Genomic DNA, 21644 nt, shown 5'->3' with positions numbered 1-21644 from the left:
GGTTTATCCATCGGTTGATCTCTCCATTGATCTTTGTATATAGGCATCCATCCATGTGCGATCCATTCATCCATCCATTCATAATACATCCAGCCATCTATCAATCTGTTTGTCCATCCATTCATCTGGCTCTCCATCTATCCTTGTGTTGGTCTTTTCATCCATGTGTTTATTAATGGTTTTATCGCCCATTCATCCATCCATGGATGTCCATCCGTCCATATGCGTATCTCCATCTGCCTGTCCGTCCATCCAACCATCTATATATATTTATGCACATCCATCAATCCATCAATATGCCCAACCATATCCATGTCCCTCCATCCACTGATTCATATGTATGTTCATCCATATATCCATATGTAGACTCATCCATATGAATGTTCATCAATCAATCCATCCATCCAGCCAAATGTAGACTCATCCATATGAATGTTCATCAATCAATCCATCCATCCAGCCAAATGTAGACTCATCCATATGAATGTCCCTCCATCCACCCATCCATATGTATTTCCATCTATCCAGCCCTCCAAGTTTTCATATGCATGTTCATCCATCCATCCATATGTATACTCATCCATATGTATGTCCCTCCATCTATCCATCCATATCTATTTCCATCTATCAAGTTTTCGTATGTATGTTCATCCATCCATCCATCCATCCAGCCAATTGTATACTCATCCATACGTATGTCCCTCCATCCACCCATCCATATCTATTTCCATCTATCAAGTTTTCATATGTATGTTCATCCATCCATCCATATGTTTACTCATCCATATGTATATCCATCCCTCCATATGTAGGCTTCTTGGTCTCTGTGCACGTCCATAATACATGTATCCATTATGTGTATGTCCATCCATCCTCTCATTCATCCATCTATCCATTTGTTTATCCCTACATCCGTTGGTCTCTCCATTGATCTTTGTGCATATCCTTACATGTGTCTGTCAATCAATCCATTCATCCATCTAGCAATCTGTTTTTCCATCCATCAATCCATGGGACATAAAATCATAAAAAATAATTATGTTCCTCAATCTTTATGTTTGTACATCTTTATGTATGTCCAGACATCTATATGTATGTTCAACCATATGCATGTTCAACTTTATGCATGTCCAACTATCAAGATTTATGTCCATCTATATGTATGTATGTCCAGACATCTAAAAGTATGACCAACTATCTATATGCATGTACATTCATTCTTTTATTCATCCACACTATGTGTATTTCCATCCAAACATATGTGTTCTCTTTTCATCCGCGGCTTTTGTCTTTCGCATGACCTCCACTGACCATCATTTAAACTTAAATAACGTTATTTCAAAATGGCCTTTCATTTTTTCTTTCTCTTTAATCCTCCCCTCTAGACTTTCATTCATGTTGGTTATGAATCACTTGATTTCTAAGATCACTTCATCAGTCTAAATAGACGTCGAGCGACGCCAGACTGCTTGTTGCCACTTCACGTCGTATTAATAAATTACTGTTGTGGTTTATTTGTTCTGCACCGCAGCTTCTATTATGAGGCCACACAGCTATTTTGGACTTGTGGAATGTAGGAAAACATTGTCTCACAAACACTTGACACTTTGAACTCGCTGGTCACATTGTGTCTGACTTCACACTGAGAGTTGATAAGTTTTGCTGTTGATTTACGTGCGTGACGACACACTGACATGAAATAAAGCAGACTTATATTTAACCACTTTCATGCTTATAATGGCGAATCAAGTGAAGTAGAGATTTAGATGAATCACAGATACTAATGCTCCACTGTTGAAATGAGGTTTTTCACTTTCCATGTCGGAGAGTCCGGACAGGCACGTGCAGGACAGAAGTAGGTGGAAAAGCTCGAGAGAAATGTTCCGAAACCAAAATATTTTTGACGCAGATTTAATCGTACAGGAGTTCTGCTGCGAGAAACAATACTGTGTACGGGGATATGGAAACTGCTGTAGTCCACACGTGCAGGAATAGTCCAGCTTCACTCTCAGTCCTCTCTTTGTGGGTTCAGCAACAGAGTGAAAAACATTATAAATATAGAAATAACAAATGGATTAATAATGGTAATAATTTTTATTATGACCATTTGTTGAGCTTTAGTTGATAATCATCTGGAAATCTTTAATTTGAACAATTTATTATATGACTGAAGCTAAATTAGATTCTTGCTATTACACAATTCTCTCTCACTTTATACTCCCTCACTCTTTTCTCCAACCCTCCCAGCCGATCACAGTAGAAGGCCATCCACACTGAGTCTGGTTCTGCTCGAAGTTTCTTCCTTATAAAAGGAAGTTTTTCCTCCTCATAATCACAGGGTGATTCCCTCATTGTTGATTCCCTGAGTTTTTCTTTTCTCCAATATAATCTTACTTAAACTGTAAACTGACTTTGTGATGATATGACACTTTAAAAAAATTCAATTGAAATTGTAAGTATATATTACATTAGTACAGGATAAATATAAATGTAGATATAACAAGAAACACATTTATTTTACTCTGATCATTATTTTCTTGGTTGGTTTAAAGGAGAACAAACATTGAAATGGGTAAATAATTGAAGATAAGAAAGAAAAAAAAAGACAAGATGAGGAACATGAACTTTTTAATCTATCTTCAACAGCACTATGCTATCTTTAATACCTTCCCTCTGGACTGATCACGCTTGGATTAGATCCCAGAGCTGTAAATACTAGCGGCATCTGTCGGCTCCAGTCGTGTGTTTGTAATAATTGCGGGTCGGAAATAACCTCCAGCTAAGACCTGTCAATACGTCCACCTGCAGAACCAGGGCTTGTGGTGGCAACTTGTGATCTGTTACGGGGTGGGGAGCTCTCATTGGGGGGCAAATACAATCCAACAAGACCCACCCTTCTCCCTCGACTTCAACACGAAGATGCACTCAAGATGTGACGAGAAAGGGGGGGGGGGGGGCGCGCTTGTGCGACAACAAACTCTCGATCCTTCTCCTCAAGATGTTCCTTGTTATGCAGTTTGTTGCATCAGCGTTGTGTGGAACTCATTCATGATGTTGTGTGCGTTTGCCAGGTCTTGTGTGTCAGGATCCGACGTCAAAACAAGCACGCACTGACCGAGTTTCAGCCGACCCTAAACAGCAGCGGCCACAGGTACAACACCCTGAAAATGTTGCCACAGTCTCTCTAGATAAACACCAGAACTCATACTTGGCCAGTAGTCCTGGTCATAATTCACAACATTGCTTTTAGATGTCAAAAACTTGTACCTGCCCAAATTTAAATAAACTATTATTTTTGCATTACTAAACACGCTTTCTCAACAGTTTCTATTTCTACTGCTAATTTCCTGCTTTCCCTCACAGTAACATTGATGATGATGAACATTAATCTTAATATATATGTAAGCAATCGGGGGACAAATAATACATTAGATATGGAAATACCATGAAAAAAGGAGTGAAGGAAGAGAACAAAAGTATGTTTGTAGACAAGAAGATCATCCATATTATTCTATTATCTCGCTATATTTTGTTTGTTAAACCTCTGCCTGTTTCTTCTCATGACTATTTTTGTGTTTTAAAAGTCATTCAGAACTCTTCTCCTTCCTCCTCTGTTGCTCCTAGAAACCCTTTTCTGCACCGTCATCCACAGCAAACGTCCGCCTGGTAGGTTTTGCTCCTTCAATCACTTTGTTCTGGTTCTTATGTCACCGCTGAAAAACTGCTCTCCCCGGGTTTATTTGATTATGTGTCTCCCCCATTTGTCATCGTGACAGGCAGACGGCGCGTATTGATTTCTAATGTCTTAATGGATTCCTTTTTTTATTACATTAGTAAACTTGGCCCCCCCCATTACTGCACTGCACCAGCTGCAAATGGAGATTCTAGACCTCCACGGGCCAGTGACCGTCTTGTCCCCCCCAGTCTCTGGCTGGGCTTAGGGGCCTCGTCACTTCTTGGACGGCTTTAGATGGCGGCGACCGCGGCAGACAAATTGCACGTAATCCCTCCGCGAATGCTTCGAGGTCGTACCCGTGTTGAACGGTGTCGCTTCCAAACCGCACGCCAGAGCTGTCAATCACGGCGGAGTCGTGCAGACGGCCAGAGATGCCAACATGTTCTGACAACTGCTGCGTTCGTGACGAAGACGAGGAGCAGTTTCCATATATTGATACGTTTAAAGAACAGCAGCATTTTTCTAGTTTCCCAGCGAGTTGGAGACCATGGTTCTCAGTAGAGAAAAGGGTGGAGAAGAATTCAAATATATTAGATTCTTGTTTATTATTCTGCTCTTCCAAGTGATAGGATGACCCCAACAATGCGTCCTATGTGAATGTTTTCAACTGAGAAGGGAAGACCCTCATATCTAAATGGCCATTTAACTGACCCTCATTCTTACTGCAGCAGCGGAGCGCCTCCTCTAACTGGGAAACCGAGAGCCTGAAGGACAAGTTTGGGGTCAGACCAGCTCAAGGAGACAGCACATTGACCCTTACTACTGAGGAGGTACAGACACACAAATTCATTAACATTTCTCCACTATACCAATTGTTTTTTTTCTTTTATTGAAAAAAAAACAACTTGTTTTTTATGTTCAGATCTTTACTCAGTTTCGTGCCTATGTACATGTTCGTTTACTATTTCTACATCCATCTCTGTTTAGATGGAAAAACTTTCTTACGTCACAGTCAAATATATATTTTGTGATATTTCTTTTATTTCTTTATGTGATTTAAAGGTGGATTTCCTGACAATGAAAACCATCTTTACCATCTTTATGTCCAAATCTGCATTATTTTTAGGATTTTTCTTTCGCTACCATCACTCGTCACACTCGCACAACCTCTGTGGTTCCATTTGTAACACTCTCACTACCCAAATTGAATAATGTATAAAAGTTACATTGTTAAAAACCCACTGCCATTCGTCTCCAGGTTAAGGTCCTGAGGAGGGTGAAGGAGGAGTACGAGAGACGTGGAGGTTTCATCCGGATCTTCCCAACGGCAGAAACCTGGCAGCTCTACAGGTACCGAATAGCGACGCTCCGCAGAGACGGAACCTCACACTCGTTATCTTCCTCCTAGTGGATATCTGGAGTTCAAGACATCACTGAACTACATGCTGGCCAACAGACTTTTCCAGGGACGGTAAGCTTTTCCACTGTGGTCTCGACTCGACAGCATAAATCTCTGCGGTGGCGACTTCCAAGGTGGCGTTTGTTTAGTCTCCTGCGCCGCGGAGGTGAGAGGAGCGGCTGACAAGACCAGTCACCTTTTCCGTGGCGCCTATTGTCTGAGGGATGCTAGCCGTGGAAACTAAGTCCTGGACGTGTGTGATCTGGACAGGTTAACACTAATAAGAGATTAGAGCTTGAATGGGAGGTGGATATACCTACTGGAAAATGTTGCCACTTGTCTGAGATCACTGGACAGAAACAACATCTCACGGATCGAAGGTGTGGGTCGATGACGGACGAGGAGTTTTTGTTGTTGATCATCAAACTAGATCTAATGCTAGTGTTTTCGTCACCTCTGGATCGTGGGCATTGTTGGGGTGCTCGGCACACACCTGAACTGCCATTATCTTGACATCTTTTGTCCGATCTGATAGGAGCATGAACGGACATGTTCATGCCGACAACACGCAACACACGGTTCAGTACGAGAGGAAGCTGCTGACGCTGGAGGCCCGCAAGAGAAGACAGCAACATCGCACTCGGCGCCGGAAGCGGAGACCAGGTACTGTTGGGTCACAATGTGGAAAACACAGATATAAGCTGCTGAATTATTTTTAAGGGTTCTTCAGTCCATATACCACAAAAAAACTTGTTAAAAAATTATATTAATCTGTTGATTTAAGTGTGTCTTAAATAGATCTTGGACTCTATTGTATCATCAGTATGTGTCTGTTTTTACAAAACTCTCTTTTCATTGAAATATATCCAATAGAAAATGTGCTTAAGCCCCGCCCACTCAAAACACTTGTTTTTTCTGGAGATAAAATCTTGTTTAACATAACCACGCCCACTCTGCTGTGATTGATCAACCATCAGGGCTCGCGTTGTCAATCCCGGAAGTCTCCACCTCCAATAGACTCGTTGTTTAAACAAAGCGGGGCGTGGTTACAGCTTCCTGCTGAAGGAGTGAAGCCATTATTATGTCATAAGGGACTCTGCTCTCGTAACCTCTCGTTCGCCAAGATTTTAGACGGGAAGAACTTTATAAAGTAATAACTTTAAAAAATAGTCATGATGAGGGACTTACTGCAACATGGAGAGGAAAACTTAAACATTTGGAGGGAATCAGGAAAGTTGGATTTTGGGTTATTTTCAGTTAAGATGCAACAAAGTTTTGTATCCCATATAATAAAAAATATATAAATTGAGTTTAGAAAAAGCTTTTGACTTGTACAAGAAAATGTTTTAAGTCTAAAAAAAGATTGAACTACCATATATTCCAGAAATGTTATTACACTTTTTTTTAAATTCCAAACCTTTTATCAGGTTCAAGACAGATTAAAGCCTTTTTTTTCTAATTTGAAACATGTTTTTTCAGTTTTAAAACTATTTCTGATTCTAACTTTTTTAAATTCAAACTATTATTTGAAACTTTTTTGTTTTTTTATTCAAGACCTTTGAGGGATTTAAACATTTTAGTGATTCAAAACCTTAGTTGTTTTCTTTAATAGGAAAATGCACTCCATCATTGTCCTGTCAAGCACCAGCACCTCTGACTTGCTGATACTCCCTCAACTTTCTTTGCCTCTGCTCACTCCAGGGAAGGAGTCCAGGACCTCCCCGCCTGAGAAGGAAGACGGATTTGCTCCAGAGGAAGGACAGGATCTCAGCCGAGTTCTCAAGTGCGATACACGGCAGGAAAAACAAGCAGTAGGGCCACTGGATCACTGCCACAGCTTCAAGTCCAGACCCAGAGTGGACCTGCTGGGCATCCTTCAGCAGGGCTGGGACATGAGGTCAGTCATGATGATGACCGAAGGACATCTGACCTCTGACCCTTGATGCAGAGGCTGTTGTCTCCCTTCCATTCCAGCATTCTTCTGTCAGATGCCCTCGAAAATTTTAATTTGAGGAGGAATTACAATAACAAGTCTGAGTTTGTAGGAATTCCTGTGCAGCTGCCAGGACTGCAGCTCGCTGGTAAATCACAGTACACTGCGCCATTGTTTGTCCTCCATACCTGTTTCCATCGGGCCAGGAAGACAGTCGATCATTTTAATACCTGAGCAGGATGGGACGCCGTGTTTCCACAGCTATTAGCTTTATGTAATACCTGCTCCTGATTATACCTTTGTACATGGATGGAAAACAGGGAGCAATTACTTTTATGACCCGTCTTTCACTTCCATAAAGGACCCAAGTGTCATTAACCTGTGATTCATCAGAGGTAGTGACAGGTCAATTGTTGCAGAGAGCTTTTGTGGATTATGTCTGCAACGCAAAGAGTCCTGCTTTTGTCACGTTGGATTTGAAGAACAATAATGATAATTGACAAACATTCAATGACTGCTCACCCTCATGTCGACTTAGGGTTGGGATTTTTTCGGGGGAAATCTGTTCATATTTTAGAGTTATAGTCAAAAATGTATGTTCATTATAAAGTAGCGACTGGACATCAGTTGTCTTCATCTTCGTCAATAAAGACTCACTTTAAAAAATCCAAATACCTCCATACTGCTCATCTGTAATGTCCCTCTTTTATTGAAGCCTTAACATGAGGAAATATTTCAGAAAAAACTAAAACAAGTCTATAATTTAAGATTGTTTTCAGTGTTTAAAGAATGAAAAGTGATACAGACTGGAAGTACTCCTGGTAAATATCACAAGCACTTTACCCAGGACTTATTTCACAAACAATTTTAAAATTGTGTTCTTTATCTTTAGACTTGGATAGTATCATCTTGTTCTTTGTCTTTATTTCTCTTTGTTCTTGTTCTTATTTTTATTTTTATGAATAATTGCTGTATTGCTGTGTCTAATTGGAAAAAAACAAATTTCCCAAAGGGGATCAATAAAGTTCTACCTAACCTAACCTAACCTAAAATGTAGACTTTCTAAAAGATTTTTTAGAACAATTTCTTGTAGGGAATTCAACACAAGATGGACGTTACAGAAAAGCAGTATACTTTTGGATTTTTTTAAGTGTAATTTCAGACATGGATGAAGACGAAGAACTGAGCACCAATCGATTCAGATTAAAATTGCTTTTTTGTCTATAATTTTTTAAAAGGAACAGATTACTTTGACCATTAATCCCAACCATTAGTCAACATGAGGGTGAGTAGAAAATGAGTCAAGTTTGAATTTTGGGTAAAGTATCCCTTTCAAAGGAAGCAGAGAAAATGAATCGTACCACAGTCGCAGTGATATGAATGAGTTGATGCAGACGATGACATCACTTCCTGTCTTGTCTCCTCCAGTAAGGTCCAGGCTCGGGTGGCCTTCTCCTCGTACCTGCAGCGGGTCCAGCACAGACTGCTGGCGGAGAGCAGAGCCAACTCAATCCCGGCTTGGCCGGAGAAGGACAATGACCAAATGGTACAAACGTCTTTTCTTATGCAGAAATTTTATTGTAATAAATGAACGGAGGCTGAATTCCCCGGAGCGCCGTTTCCATTGTGTGCATGTGACGCGCCAGATTTCCCCTTATTATTACTCTGTTACTCATCTGGCCCCTTTGACTCGTGTTCGAGGCATCCGTGGCCGCAGGAGAAGGAAAACGTGATGGCGGTAGAAGCCGGGCCTGATTGGAAAGTCTCTCTGGAGCGATGGAATAGCGTTCATCATCATCATCATTAGGGAACTCAAACCTCCTCGGAAAATCAATCTGAGGCAGTTCTGATCTGTGGGGCCCCCGAAAGATGCGGTGTTCGATGATGATGATGATGACTTGTTTTCTACTGTCTGAAACTGAGACTAATGTTTTAAGTGACACGATTGCTCCGTATTGGCAGTTTCTCATTGTGTGTGCTTTTCTGGTGATTGAGTGAAATTAAACAATTCTCCACCAACCTTCTGACTGGTTTTAGCCACTGAGGTCAAAGGTACTCATTGAGAAACTTTTATTGCCAGGCGTTGTAAACACAACATAAGCTTTTTTGTGGTGTCAGTACAGAATAAAAGAATAAAATAATATTACATGTTAAATAAGCAATAGAAAAACGGAACCAAGCACCAATATGTGAAGTTACTGGAGTCTTTAGACATTAAACATAATGTTATTATTTCTAAGTCGAGTCACACAAAGTCATTTGAAAATGTTCAAATCGGCTGTATTTCAATGGCGAGTCCATTTCTGAAGTGGCACTTAAGGTCTTTAATGGCTTACTGAGATGGTTGCAACTAACGGAGTCTTTAAAAAGTAATAATAATATTTATGGTTCCTAAATCCACACTTGAGTTGTAATTACTTTTTTCAAAGTGTGCCATTCAGCTATTTTAAGATGCCAAGTCCATTGTTTTTCGCTACTAGAGTCCTAAGGACTCGCTGGATTAAAAAATACTCGCTTTATTGTCCATTTTTCGTGCTCAGTAACTCATAATAGTTGCGTTTTTTTTGGTGCAGGATCTGGTGATGAGGTTCTTAAGAAGAGCTGCCAGCAACCTCCAGCAGGACATGAAGGTGGTCCTGCCGCACCACCAGCTGCCCCTCCAAGAACGCAGGCGCATCCTGTCCCAGCAGCTGGGAGAGTTCATCCACCGCTACAACGGGGTGCTCCAGTCTGGACCAGCTACACCAGCATCTCTCCTCTTGCTGTTCTTACTTTCCTCGTCTTTCCAGGAAACGGAGCACATGGAGGAAAAGCCTGAGAGCGTCGGCGAGCGGAGCTGCGTCAACGCCAGCGTGTTTGAGGAGTATATCTCTGTGGCCAGGTCGGTCTGTCGGCGGAGTCTCGATGGTTGTGGTTTTATGACTGGAATAATCTCGCAGCGAAAAACATCTTTTTTTTTTTTTGCAACAGCGAAAGTGATCTGGAGGAGGTGCTCACGTTCTACACGCAGAAAAATAAATCAGCCACCGTCTTCCTCGGTACGAGAGTCCGGAGCGCTAAAAAAGGTGTTTCCTCTGGAGGGGAGCTAAGCGAGAAATCCAGAAGTGAGTTCCCTCTATGCTGTGCAATCACCACAATTAAGATGTTATTAAGATCTTTTTTTTAAAGTTCTAGAAGAATCAAGAGCTTCAGAGTTGCCACCTTCCAAGAGCAGGGACCAACCAGAAGTGAAGTTTGCAGAAGTCCATTTGTTGTCTGATAAACAGCAAGCCGCCGTCAGACAAATCAAATCCCACATGGGCTTCACCTACACCCCAAGCCAGCACTCGTCTCTCCCTCCGGCGCACCGCCACCCTCATCCCCAGCCGCCATCCTACGCCCAGTCCCTCGCCAAATCTCAGTACCCCCATTCGGAAAGTCAGACGGAGCCCCCGGCTTACTCGCCTAGCCAGCGCACTGCTAAGGCAATTTACATTCCTACTTCCAACACACTGTCCCCTGAGCAAACGACCCAGACACTCAGGTGGGTTCCATCCTCGTCTAATGTCGGAGCGACAACCTCCATCACAGATGCCAGACATGTCTACAGCCAGAAACTCTGCAGGCCCACCTCAGCCGGCCAAGGTAAGAACATCGTGAAAAAAGATGGGGGGGAAAAGCGGTCCCCATTCTGGTCAGAGTAGAACTCTTAATAATGGTTAGCCATTGGTTGGGAAAATGGGGTGACTCTCACACCGAGTCATGTCATGAAGGCACCAGAATGCTAACACTGTGCTAAAACCAACAACCATTTGACTACGCCTCAAGTTCCTGTCCAGTTCTGCAAACATTCAGAACCTCTCTGCTAACACAAGCCTGTGTGTCATTCTTTGGCGTCAGTCGTGCGGTGGGGAGGTTCCGGCAAATCCAAGTCCAACCCGACGGGCGCCATCAAGGAGGCGAACTCTCTCCAGGCCCAGTCCCAGTCCGGCCACCAAGCTTTCATCAGTGTTCTGCAGAAGCTGACCGACAAACAGGTGGGTGACTTGTGAAGCTTCCAGACACCTTAGCCTTTGGTGTTTTGGTCAAAAGTATGTATAAAAATGTATATAGATATTTTAAAGAATCAAAAATTATGTGCCTGTGCACATGGCATAAAGATCCTTCCAAAAAACACTACTACACAAAATGATTTGTTTTTGCTTTTTTCCCACTTTTCCATTAGACTAAGAGATTTTCCGATCAGCCATTTTGACTTTCCACTAACATTAGACCCACCTTTTGAGAGTACTGTAACAAGTGTTGCTGAAGTGCCAGACCCCTTGCTGTGGTGTTAACCTTAGCCGGCTGCTGCCTCATGTACCTTCCCCTCTGGTGTCGGGGTGGAGCTCGTTCAAAGGTCCCGGGCAGCATCAAGCCTTCGCTCCGTGTGAGGTCTCATCATCACCACAGGGGGCGTGATCTCAGTCGATTGTTAACAAGCCGCCACTTCTGTGGTAATTGATGCTTATAAATGAAGGAATGCAGCAAATTGCCTCTGAGCATCATCACCATCACCATCTTAACTCACTAAAGGTTTGTTGTTGTTTGTTTTTTTTTGCCGCCCGCCTCTTCAGCCTCCTGTTCGGTTGGGTTTTTCTCTTATCAAAGTTGCTGACGATGGCACCCCGGACCTCACAAGGAGCTCTTTTACAGCTTCCCTTTTCCGCCGCACATCACTACATCTGCGAAAGGTGTTTGCGAAGGAGTTAATGCAGGCCGTGGCGGCGGTTGACAGCAGTGACTTGTCAAGAACATGAAGTTCTTTTGCGGGATCGGATTAAAGGTGATTTAATTGCGGCCTTCGCTTAATGGAGACTTTTCAGCGGTGACGAACTGTGCCGTTGATATCAGAAGAGTCAAGTCACACTCTTCACCATCTGGAGTGATGTAAGGGCTCTAAAATATAGCACCAAACCACAGATAATTCCTATTAAATATTATTTTTCCTTGAGCAGTCGACATGACTTGGCCGGTCCTAAGAACTCGTCGTGCAACTGAGACATTTCAAAACATTTAATATCGTTTTTTCTGAACAACATGTTAAAAGGTTTCCCAATATTGTCACTCATTCTAGTTTGTTGTGTTTAATCGGGCCTTCAGCTCGTCTCAAACTTTCTGAATATAATAGGATTTTGACACACTTGCCAGTCTCTGCATTTACCTCCAAAATGTATGGTTACCACGATCTTACCATTAAATAAGTTGATCAATTCTGATCAGCTACGTCAGATTAATCTTTAATAATAAGCTAAATCAGGTGCTCTTCCTTTCCCTTCGTGTTGCCTCTGGTTCAAGGTAACCTGGTGGCCGAAAACATTTCCCTGCGCTCCACCATAGTTTTCTTGGTTGTAGTATAAGGAACCATTATTTACACCCAAACAATAATACCCTTATTCTTCCCCTTATTGAGACACTAGTGCTACTCACACTATAGTAGGTTTCCAGCAACAAAAAGCTCTTTCTTAAGTCGAATCTGAGAAATGGATCACACTTCTCGTACACTTTGTCATTTTGCTAGTAAGATATTTTGGCTACATAATGATTACATTAACATTGGAGCTAATTTCTCCGATGACTATTAACTGATACTCATTTACGAAAAATGTTTTCGTGGTTCCTCGTGTCCCATGGGGCTCATCTGGATGAGTGGGATTCAGTGATTGCATGAAAATGAGCTTCTTTGGAATGAGAAAAAACAACTTTGGATTCAGGAGGTTTAATGTTGGGATTGGATATCTCTGGGAAAAGAACTTGATGCCATCTACCTCCCCGTTCACAATTGAACTGCCAAGATACAAAGTATCGTAAAGATATTGAGAAGATATTTAAGGTGGTTTTGAGGTGTGAGCTGGTGCCATAAAGCCATTGGATCATGGATCCTGTCAGATTTAGCAACTAAGGTGCTGTTGCTAAGCTAGCTTGAAGATATCTGTTTGCAAGGAAAGTGTAGCAAACTAAAACATGCACATTATCATGTGCGTCAGTTTATTCCGTCAACGGATCTTACCGTCAAACGCGCCGTAACGCCGTCGGACAACATGGCAATTACCCAGCAGGTTTCGCTCCGTGTTCAGCGTGACACATACAAACTCCACAGACTTGACGTAATAACACAGCGTGACATTTGTGTTTCTCGTTTCCCCCGCTCGCTCACTCCAAGAATTGACTTTTGACAGCTAAAGCGAAGGCAGCGTTCAGACGTCAACATGTGATTCCTGTTGGCATATCAAACCCGGCGCAGGGCCGGTGAGAAGTGTAAAGCGTTGTGTAACCACTCGGCACATGGAGGCAAATCTTCACGTCCCATAAGGCCTGGCAGCTTCACGGCTCTATGTGTCGGGAGCCCAGGCGCTACACGGAGGGATGCTAAATCAACAAAGCAGCACAGAGGTGTGATTCTGGTGGACTCGCTGCACGACCGGAGCGGAGGCAGCGCTGATGTGGTTGTAAACAGTTTTGGCTGTCAAGTTGTGATAAGCGTTGGGGGGAGGAGACCACCTGGGTCCTGAGCTGAGCAGAGACTGACTCTGTTGTGAGCTGTTGTGTACTTTTCACCCCCAGATATTTAAGAAGACAGGCCAGAGCGTGTTGATCGAGGTCCTTGAGACGGCATGGTTGGCTGAAAAGTCTTTTAGATCAAGACTCTGAAGGACATTCATGTCATTTGCATATTAATGTGTCCAAGAGTCTCAGGAAAGATCCACTAAAAAACACATAAAGTCTATCTAAACACCGAAAATACAAATTTTATTAACATGATGAATCTGTGTTTCATAGTTGAGCAGTCTGAACTTGGCCAGCAGGATGTTGAACCGGGAAACCTTCGCTCTTGGCTCAAAGGCCCTACAAACTGCCACCGGAGCCGAAGGGAATACTCAAGCTGACAAATCTGGAACCTGGTGAGTCCAAAGAGATATTCTGTGTGTTGTTGGTCCACCTGTGAGGGGAAAGCTTTCGTCTGCGTCTTTTTTGCTTGTACGCTTCACCAGTTTATAGTCAACTATATTGCATGATATAGGAATGAAGTCCTACTCATGGAGTCCAATACTTTGAACTGAATGCAAATGTTCTTTTCTTAGCCTTAAAATGATTGGACAAAGAAAAAAAACGTTTGAAGGACAAAAGTAAAGCCTAATGATTTTAATGTGAATTTAAAAAAGTATAGTGATGTTGTCAGAATCAGAAACATTTACTGCAAATGTTGTAAACACAACATAGGAATTTGTGTGGAGGCACTAGAGATTAAAAGAATGAAATAAGATAACATACAAAATAAGCAATAGAAAAACAGAACCAAGCACCAACACATCCACAGTTATGAAAGCTAAATTGTTTCAGGGGGTATTATATTTCAAATATAAAAAGTGATATTGTAGCACTTTTTAGGTGTTTCAGAAAAAAAATAATATTCACAAAAAGGAGAAAAATAAGTCCTAAATCTAGGGAAAGAAAAAATCTTTTTGTGTCTGTGGCCTGCCAGAAAGAGACTTTGTAAAACTAATTTACATAATGACAGTCCAAAACTAGACAACAGTTTACAGATAAAACCTTGCTCAGATTGAAAAATAGAGATTGATATGACGTTGTTTTTTAGCGTAGGTATGTTGTCTCTATTTTTGCAAGGCCATCTATAACTGAATCAAAGCCATCCACACCTGAATTAATATGATCAATATGGTATAAGATGAGCGATAGGAAGCTATTGTGTAAATAATAAAGAAAAGGAAAAGGAGATGACATTCAATGTTTGGTGGCGTCATCGGTACAGAGGCAATGTCGGCCTAGTGTGTCCAGACCCTTTGGCATCTCTCTGAGGAACGAAATCTATGATTTGTGGTGGTTGTTCTGAGTTGCTGACACACAGATGAGTCATTGTTCCATGATTGTTCTGTGCTGAACTTGGAGAATATTACCAAATCAATGATTGTTGTCCCGATGACTGAGAACTCTCTTGTCGCTCCAGGTTCTTATAGCGAGAGCCAGCAATGGCGGCTTAGTCACACTCCATGGACCCCCACATCCTTCTTCTAGTGGTCTGTTTTAGATCGAGGATTGTTGGTCTTCGGGGATGGATCGTGGACTGCCAGCAAACCCCCTCTGGTTAGCCGGGGCTGACTGTGGGCTTGTTGTTAAATTGCCCTTTGTGGGGTGGAGAGGCTTTCTAGCTGCTGGCTGCCACTGACTGCCGAGAGTGTGTGAAACACGCTGGCTGCAGTTTCAACACCCACTGAGGTGGACTGGGAGACTCTCCCTCTGAAAGTCCTGTTGACACAAGATAGAGGAGAAGAGGGCTGAGTATTATGAAACGCACAGTTCAACTGTTGACCCCTTTCACCCTGATGCTTACTTATGCGAATTTCATCTGAGACCAATGGTTCTCAACTGGGGGGCCGGGTTACAGGAGGTTGTGGGTCCAAAAAAATATGTTTTATTTGGAAGGAAATAGACTTCAAGCTGTGATCATGATCGTAATGAACTTTTTTTGAAAGTAGAGCAAACCAATGGACCAAACGGGACAACCCAACCATAGCATCATCAGCCTGTGCTAAATATGTAGGACCTTAATTACCACATGGTGTGAGTCAGAAATGTAAGAATTTTAGATGGTCTCTGTGCAGCTCTCTCTCTCTCACACACACACACATAAGGCTTCATTCCAAACACACTGAAGCAGTTAGGCTCACCGACTGTTTTACCAACCGCAGGGGTGAAAGTACGACGCTCCACAAAGAGCAGCGCGGCCCCTTTGAAGCACCGCCGCCAGGATCTCACAGGTGTGCTGTGTCAGCGTTCCAGAGGGCGGCCTACCCCCGGTACGCTGGAATGACTATCATCAGGCTGTGAATTTCGAAAATGCGTGTCCTGATACACACATGGTTAACTTTGATTGTCTCCAACCCCCGGACCTCTTGGAGCGTTTATGGTTTTCATTCGGTTCCCATGGATCCTGGATGGAAGAATTGTTTTTATGGTTCCAAAAGAATAAAATGTAGTTTTAACCCATTGAGTGTCAAGAGACTGCCAGGGGTCCCAATGTCAGAAGAAACACGTTCCACTCACCAGGTCTTGGAAAAATGAGCAAGTCCTTTTTATAACAAGTTTGTTGACTTATAGAGACCTTATAGACCCCAAGAGTGTTTTCCATCTGCTTGAGTCCAACTTGGGTCATGGAAGAAGCAGCTTTTCAATTAGGTCCTTCCCTCCACCCCCTTTTGCTCTGGTCAGAAAATTGTGACCAGTAGTCTTGGCACGAAAACAGTGGAGTTGTGCCATGGGTCAGTCTTGGTCAAATAATACTAGAGTCAAACGAACTAACTCACAATTTTAATTTGTACGGGAATATGACTTATTGAGGTCAAGTAAATAAATGGAATGAAAATATAACATTATTACTTTGCTAGAAGTGTGTTGAAACCATTGAGCGCTTTTCAACTCGAGTCGTAACTTTCAGTCGAAGGTCATACAGGAGTCATGAAACTCCTGAAAGCAGAGCTGATTCGATTCAGCGGTTATTTTGACCTCTCAACACATAACAGCGGCAGAAGCATTTTCCTTCTGCTTCTGATTTTTTTTTTTTTTTTTCACTCCAGAGCAGCTGAGAAATTCCACAACTCTGTTTCCATAAGATATTTTTAGTTCTGTTCAATACTTTGCGAGATCGGTGTTTGACTTGGTCGGATATTGTTAGTACGGAGCGTTCCAGAAGGATTTTATGACAGCCCCATTTGCTGGACCAACCGCCCAAATAATCAGAAAATTTCTGCAGGGAATTTATAACTTCTTTGATCCCTTGAAATTGGATTTAATGTCTCCCCTTTTTCCCCCCTGCCTCCGCCCTTTTGAAATTTAAAGAAAAGATGACTTTGCTCGCCCTGATTGGAGCCAGATGTGGTAATATAAAGAAGGACGGGGTCAGGAGGGATCTGTGCACCTTTAGCAGAGATTCTCACGCTCTGCACTTTTCTTCTATGAACTCGTTGATCGCTGCAATCAGTTTCTGTTCCAACAAGGCTGATCTGTTTAGAATATGCGAGTACTTCGTATGTTGATGCTAATCCAAGCGGAGTACTGAAAGCAGATGCAACTAACTATCCTTGGAGAGCGGCGTAGTGACGACGTAGCAGGTGCCGGTACATGTCCAGATTACATCTAAAGTATGTTATGTGATATCGGCTCCTCGGAATCTTACATCATAGTTCTCAGCCAGAATAGGGTTGGGGGAGTGATTCATCTCCAGGTGGGGTCATAGAAAAATTTAATGGAATCTTTATGGACCCATTAAAGTTACATACTCCAATTTACCAAAGGAACCTTCCTGAGGGATTGATAAATCAGTATCTCTCTGTTGTTGAATTCTGTTTTTTTATGGTTAACAACACTCTTGAGCCACAAATAAAATATAATGGAGGTCAACTTATCGGATAGTGAAATGACAATGTCTTCCAATAGTCGCCAAACTGCTTATTTAGGGCTCCCCTGAGGGTGTGCGACACACTGATGAGGCCCCCCCCCCCTACAAGTATGGGTAAAGCGGACGAAAAACAAGATAAAGTTTCACTACTTTCCCCAAACATGGTTAAAAAAGTGTCCATTTAAATTCAAAATGTCCTCATATTTTACCCATATTTGTTGCGAATTGACTTTAAAGTTTGAACAGAAATTTTCAAAGACATTCCTTTAGTTGCCGCATAACATTCAAGTACACGTTAATTTCTGGTGATTAAGAATCCTTGTCCGGCTTTTTTATTGTGAGCCGATCACGAGAGACACAAGACAGCTGGGCAGATTCACTTGGGACCAAAAGATGAGTATCAAAGACCGTCTAAAGCTGACCAGACAATCAGCTTCTAAATTCATAAGTAGAGTAAATGGCCCCCTAGCCAGACACTCTATGAGCAAAGTTTGTCGGTGTCTTTGAACCCGAGAAGAAATGACCTCGCCACCACCCGCGTTGCATGCGATTGTGGGATGATGCTATTGAACGTTGTACATCTGTTTGGTCTAAGAGCAGGCATGAGACGGGATCAGTGGTGGGATGACCCGTCACGAGGCATACCAAGCACACCGCGTCAGCCAACAAACATTAACAAATGACTTAAAACTCACAAATCTGCTGATGTTTACACTGAGCGGGGCTGAAATCTAGATACCGTGCCATGATTTCATCGCCGTGTCCGTCGTTCCCACGTTCGCCACGGCCGGATTAATGCTGCACATGTGCTGGGCAGAATTAAAAAGTTGCAGAGCACTGCAGGAAGTAAGCTGACACCCACGAGCAGGAGCTGGACATGAGAGTCCCGGATACATGTGCGGCCCCTTGTCTTGCCATGGAGCTTATGACTCTGTTAGAGAGTTTGTTTGTCCGTCCGTCTCAAAAACTATTTGTCATGCTTGAATAAGATGTCATGGTAAAATTGATTCTAGCTTAAAGTCATTCACATCATCTTAAAAAGTCTCAAACAAAGTCAATGGACTCTCGGGAAGAGTCTCTTGGTCATGACCTCAACCATGTTTGAGACGGTCTAGTTGATGTTGGACAAGTAGCGGGGAATACCCCCGAACTACAGGCTGGACTGTGTGAATAAACTTTCATGGATAGATTTGTAGCGTGAGACGAACAGATGGGTCAGTGGGGCATCTTCAGTCGTGAGGACTCTGAGCTGATATTTCAAATTTACAGGTGGTTTTCTCTCACAAGATTTTTTTCTTTCGGGACTCCCCCTTTAAATGTAAGAGGAAACTTAAAGTAGAAGCACTGCTCAGTAAAATCAACAGATGACGGTTGCGAAAACCAATGAGCAAACCAGGTCAGCATGTTGTTATAAGGTAGTTTCCTACCTGTTGGATCTCTTTGTAGGAAAGAAGATCAGACTTTTGAAATGTAAATGTTCCTTTAATATGACAATCATCAACAAAAATCCACCCAACACTTCTTTTTGAAGTTGTATTGATTCTAAAGTGCCTTAAAAAACCTAGTAATACACTACATTTTTAATTTATCCAAGCGGTTAACTAAGATCTGATGACTGATAGCCACAAAAGAATAGTGCTCAATAATTGCTGAATCCCAAGTTGTGGGTGATTTATTGTGGATTAAAATAGTAACTTCCATTGAAATCAAAATAGCCTGAGTTGTGAAAAACAAGAATAATATCATCATTTAATAACATGATTTCACAGCATCTATCTTGACACGCACAGATGGTTCAAGTGCTTTATTATTAGTGACCAACTGGTGCATCTGTAAGTGGATCCACCATCTTTGAAGAAATATATGCTTCACAATAAAACAATTTAAGTTGCCTTATGTTGGTTTCCATGGCGATAGAGGTGAGAATCCGCTAACTATAAAGGGGACTTGGACACTTTGTTTCATGGCGCTCTTGGAAACTTGAACCCTACATTGGAACAGTAACAAAAGAAAATTTACGATAAACAAAATATAAAATAAAAAAGTTCTTGGTGTACAGTAGAGTATACTCTCTTACAGTGTGTCGTCTTTTTTTTTTTTTTTCAATTTCAAGTTGCCGAGCACCTTTTTCAACCATGATGTGTGTGATAGCAGTGCTGATGATTTCCACGTTGTCAAAATTAGGCGCTGGTCCAGTAATTTTGTGAAAGCTATTAAATATTTTGGGAGTTTGGTTAGAGGCAGAGCAGAAATGCCAAATAAAGCAGTAAAGGTTTTGGGTCCAATGTCGGTCCCAGTCACTTCTGACAGTTTCCTGAAGATCTTCACATTCATGATTCTTTGATAAACGTACTAGCCTTACTTAGTTGTTGCCCAAAAGACAAAGAGCTCTAGTAAGGAAGAACCATTTCATATACAGCAAAGTTCTGAAGAGGAAGTATTAAGGATTTTCTTTGCCTTTAACCCTGTGTAGCTGGCCCCATAAAGGTGGTAGGTAATGAAACACTGAAAAGGTAGAGCCACGCCATGTGGCTCCCTGAAGTTCCTACCTCAATCTCCAAATGTTCTTGTAATTATACTTCTTAAGATATTCATGGCTCTCTTGTCTTTCCATGCTCTGGAATTTTTCCCTCTGGCCACAACACACATGCCCAGTATTCAACGCTGACTTCGGGACCTGTTGTGCCATCGAGAATCCAGTTTGGCTTTAGCGTAGAAACTCGGAAATCTGCTTTAGCTGAGTGTAATCGTTTCTGAAAAGGCCGGACGACAGGTTTCTTCAGCCATCTCCGAAGTGAGAAAAGGACTATAACAGGATTAGTACTTATGACAGATAATCCAGTTACAAACCTGTGGAGTGTGTCAAAAGGTTTAAAATTCCAGGTTGTGGTTTAGTGATATGAATGGAACCAGAAGTTCTGGAGAAACTGAAAACTGAGGAAAAAAAAAAGTATTCCTTTTTTCAGGCACATTCTTTGACTGGCTGGCTTTCTCTTCTTTCACTCAACCGTCTGGTCGAGGAAAGTTGATCAAATTACTCGACTGTCTTTGCGTTGATACGGTTATCTTGAATCTCGACGACCATTCCACAGCTTGTTTTTTTCTTCCTTCACAGCTTAACGCCAAGTCTGAAGGAGGGACCGACGCAGAGCGGTTCCAGCCTGGTGACGGCGGTCGACCCTAAACACCAGGTCACACCGGGCAGCTACCAGCTGCACTTCGCCATCAAGCAGCTGCAGCAGCAGAAACTCCGGCAGCGACAGCTGGTGGATCTGAGCCCCTGCACACAACAGGTACCTTGAAATATCAGATGAATGATGGTAACATGAGCAGGTACAACACACCGACTTTCAAGAGTAATTCAATGTTACTGGAAAAATACATCTCTCCGAAAAATAATAAGATAAATAATGGCAAACACAACAAAAGACATACCAAACTAAATTTAACAACACTTAATTTAATAATACATTTTTTCTTTTGATTGTATTTTGCTGCTGACCTGTGGTTTAACAAATTATAATCTCATGATTTTACACAAAAGCTTCTACAAAATCTTAAAATAAATCCGATTTAAGCCTTTTTGAACAATTTGTGGGGGTCGAGAATTTTGGCTTTGTGTTCTTCGTTTTATTTTTTATACACTGGTATAGTGATCTCTCAAGAAGGGAAATCCAGACACGCTGTTGGCTTGACTTATTAATTAACAAACCAATTACATTATCGTTTAAACTACAAACATATATACCGACTTTCCTTATGGGGCAGAATCGGTGGTAAAGTACAACTACTGAAGTGCTAAAATATTCATTTTCAAAATACCGACAAGGGTGGCATTTAAGGTCCCTGATTATATTTAATTTGGCTCTTAGATTATACACATAATTCCTTAAATTGAAAGTAGACGCTACAAGGTGCATCAAGAGTCAAACGAAATTAACGCTGTTCACTCATTGACAAAATATGTGTCCTACATCATCTCCAACGGCCTCACTGGTCTCTATCAGGAACTTCCTCCCCAGCAGAAGCTCATTCCTCGAAAGCCAAACATGACTCTTTACCCCAAGACTGCATTGTTTGGCATAGTGACTTCACTGGGCTTATATTGGACCATGAGTCATTGTGGAATGCACAAGTGAGATTCCATTAATGGGCTTCGGCATCGCTCCGTTACAGTTCTCCATTTGAGGTCACAATTAAAATG

At 42.0% G+C, this 21644-nt stretch overlaps 1 protein-coding gene across 1 annotated transcript in view; it reads left to right on the top strand.

Moving 5' to 3' along the window:
- The window catches only part of ttll5 (tubulin tyrosine ligase-like family, member 5), a 51704-nt gene that overhangs the window by 17654 nt on the left and 12406 nt on the right, over positions 1-21644 (top strand). The window contains exons 14-28 of the mRNA XM_087780465.1: positions 3072-3151; positions 3625-3666; positions 4405-4506; positions 4935-5026; positions 5085-5147; positions 5611-5738; positions 6777-6972; positions 8437-8554; positions 9582-9728; positions 9798-9889; positions 9979-10112; positions 10177-10632; positions 10888-11024; positions 13807-13928; positions 20556-20733. Of these exons, the coding sequence (XP_087636591.1) occupies positions 3072-3151; positions 3625-3666; positions 4405-4506; positions 4935-5026; positions 5085-5147; positions 5611-5738; positions 6777-6972; positions 8437-8554; positions 9582-9728; positions 9798-9889; positions 9979-10112; positions 10177-10632; positions 10888-11024; positions 13807-13928; positions 20556-20733 (2087 nt within the window). The remainder of the gene's footprint in view (positions 1-3071; positions 3152-3624; positions 3667-4404; positions 4507-4934; positions 5027-5084; positions 5148-5610; positions 5739-6776; positions 6973-8436; positions 8555-9581; positions 9729-9797; positions 9890-9978; positions 10113-10176; positions 10633-10887; positions 11025-13806; positions 13929-20555; positions 20734-21644) is intronic.

This window comes from Callionymus lyra, chromosome 18 (assembly GCF_982586985.1).
Source record: "Callionymus lyra chromosome 18, fCalLyr1.hap1.1, whole genome shotgun sequence".
Lineage (NCBI taxonomy): Eukaryota > Metazoa > Chordata > Actinopteri > Syngnathiformes > Callionymidae > Callionymus > Callionymus lyra.
This window is presented reverse-complemented; position numbering and strand designations above follow the sequence as displayed.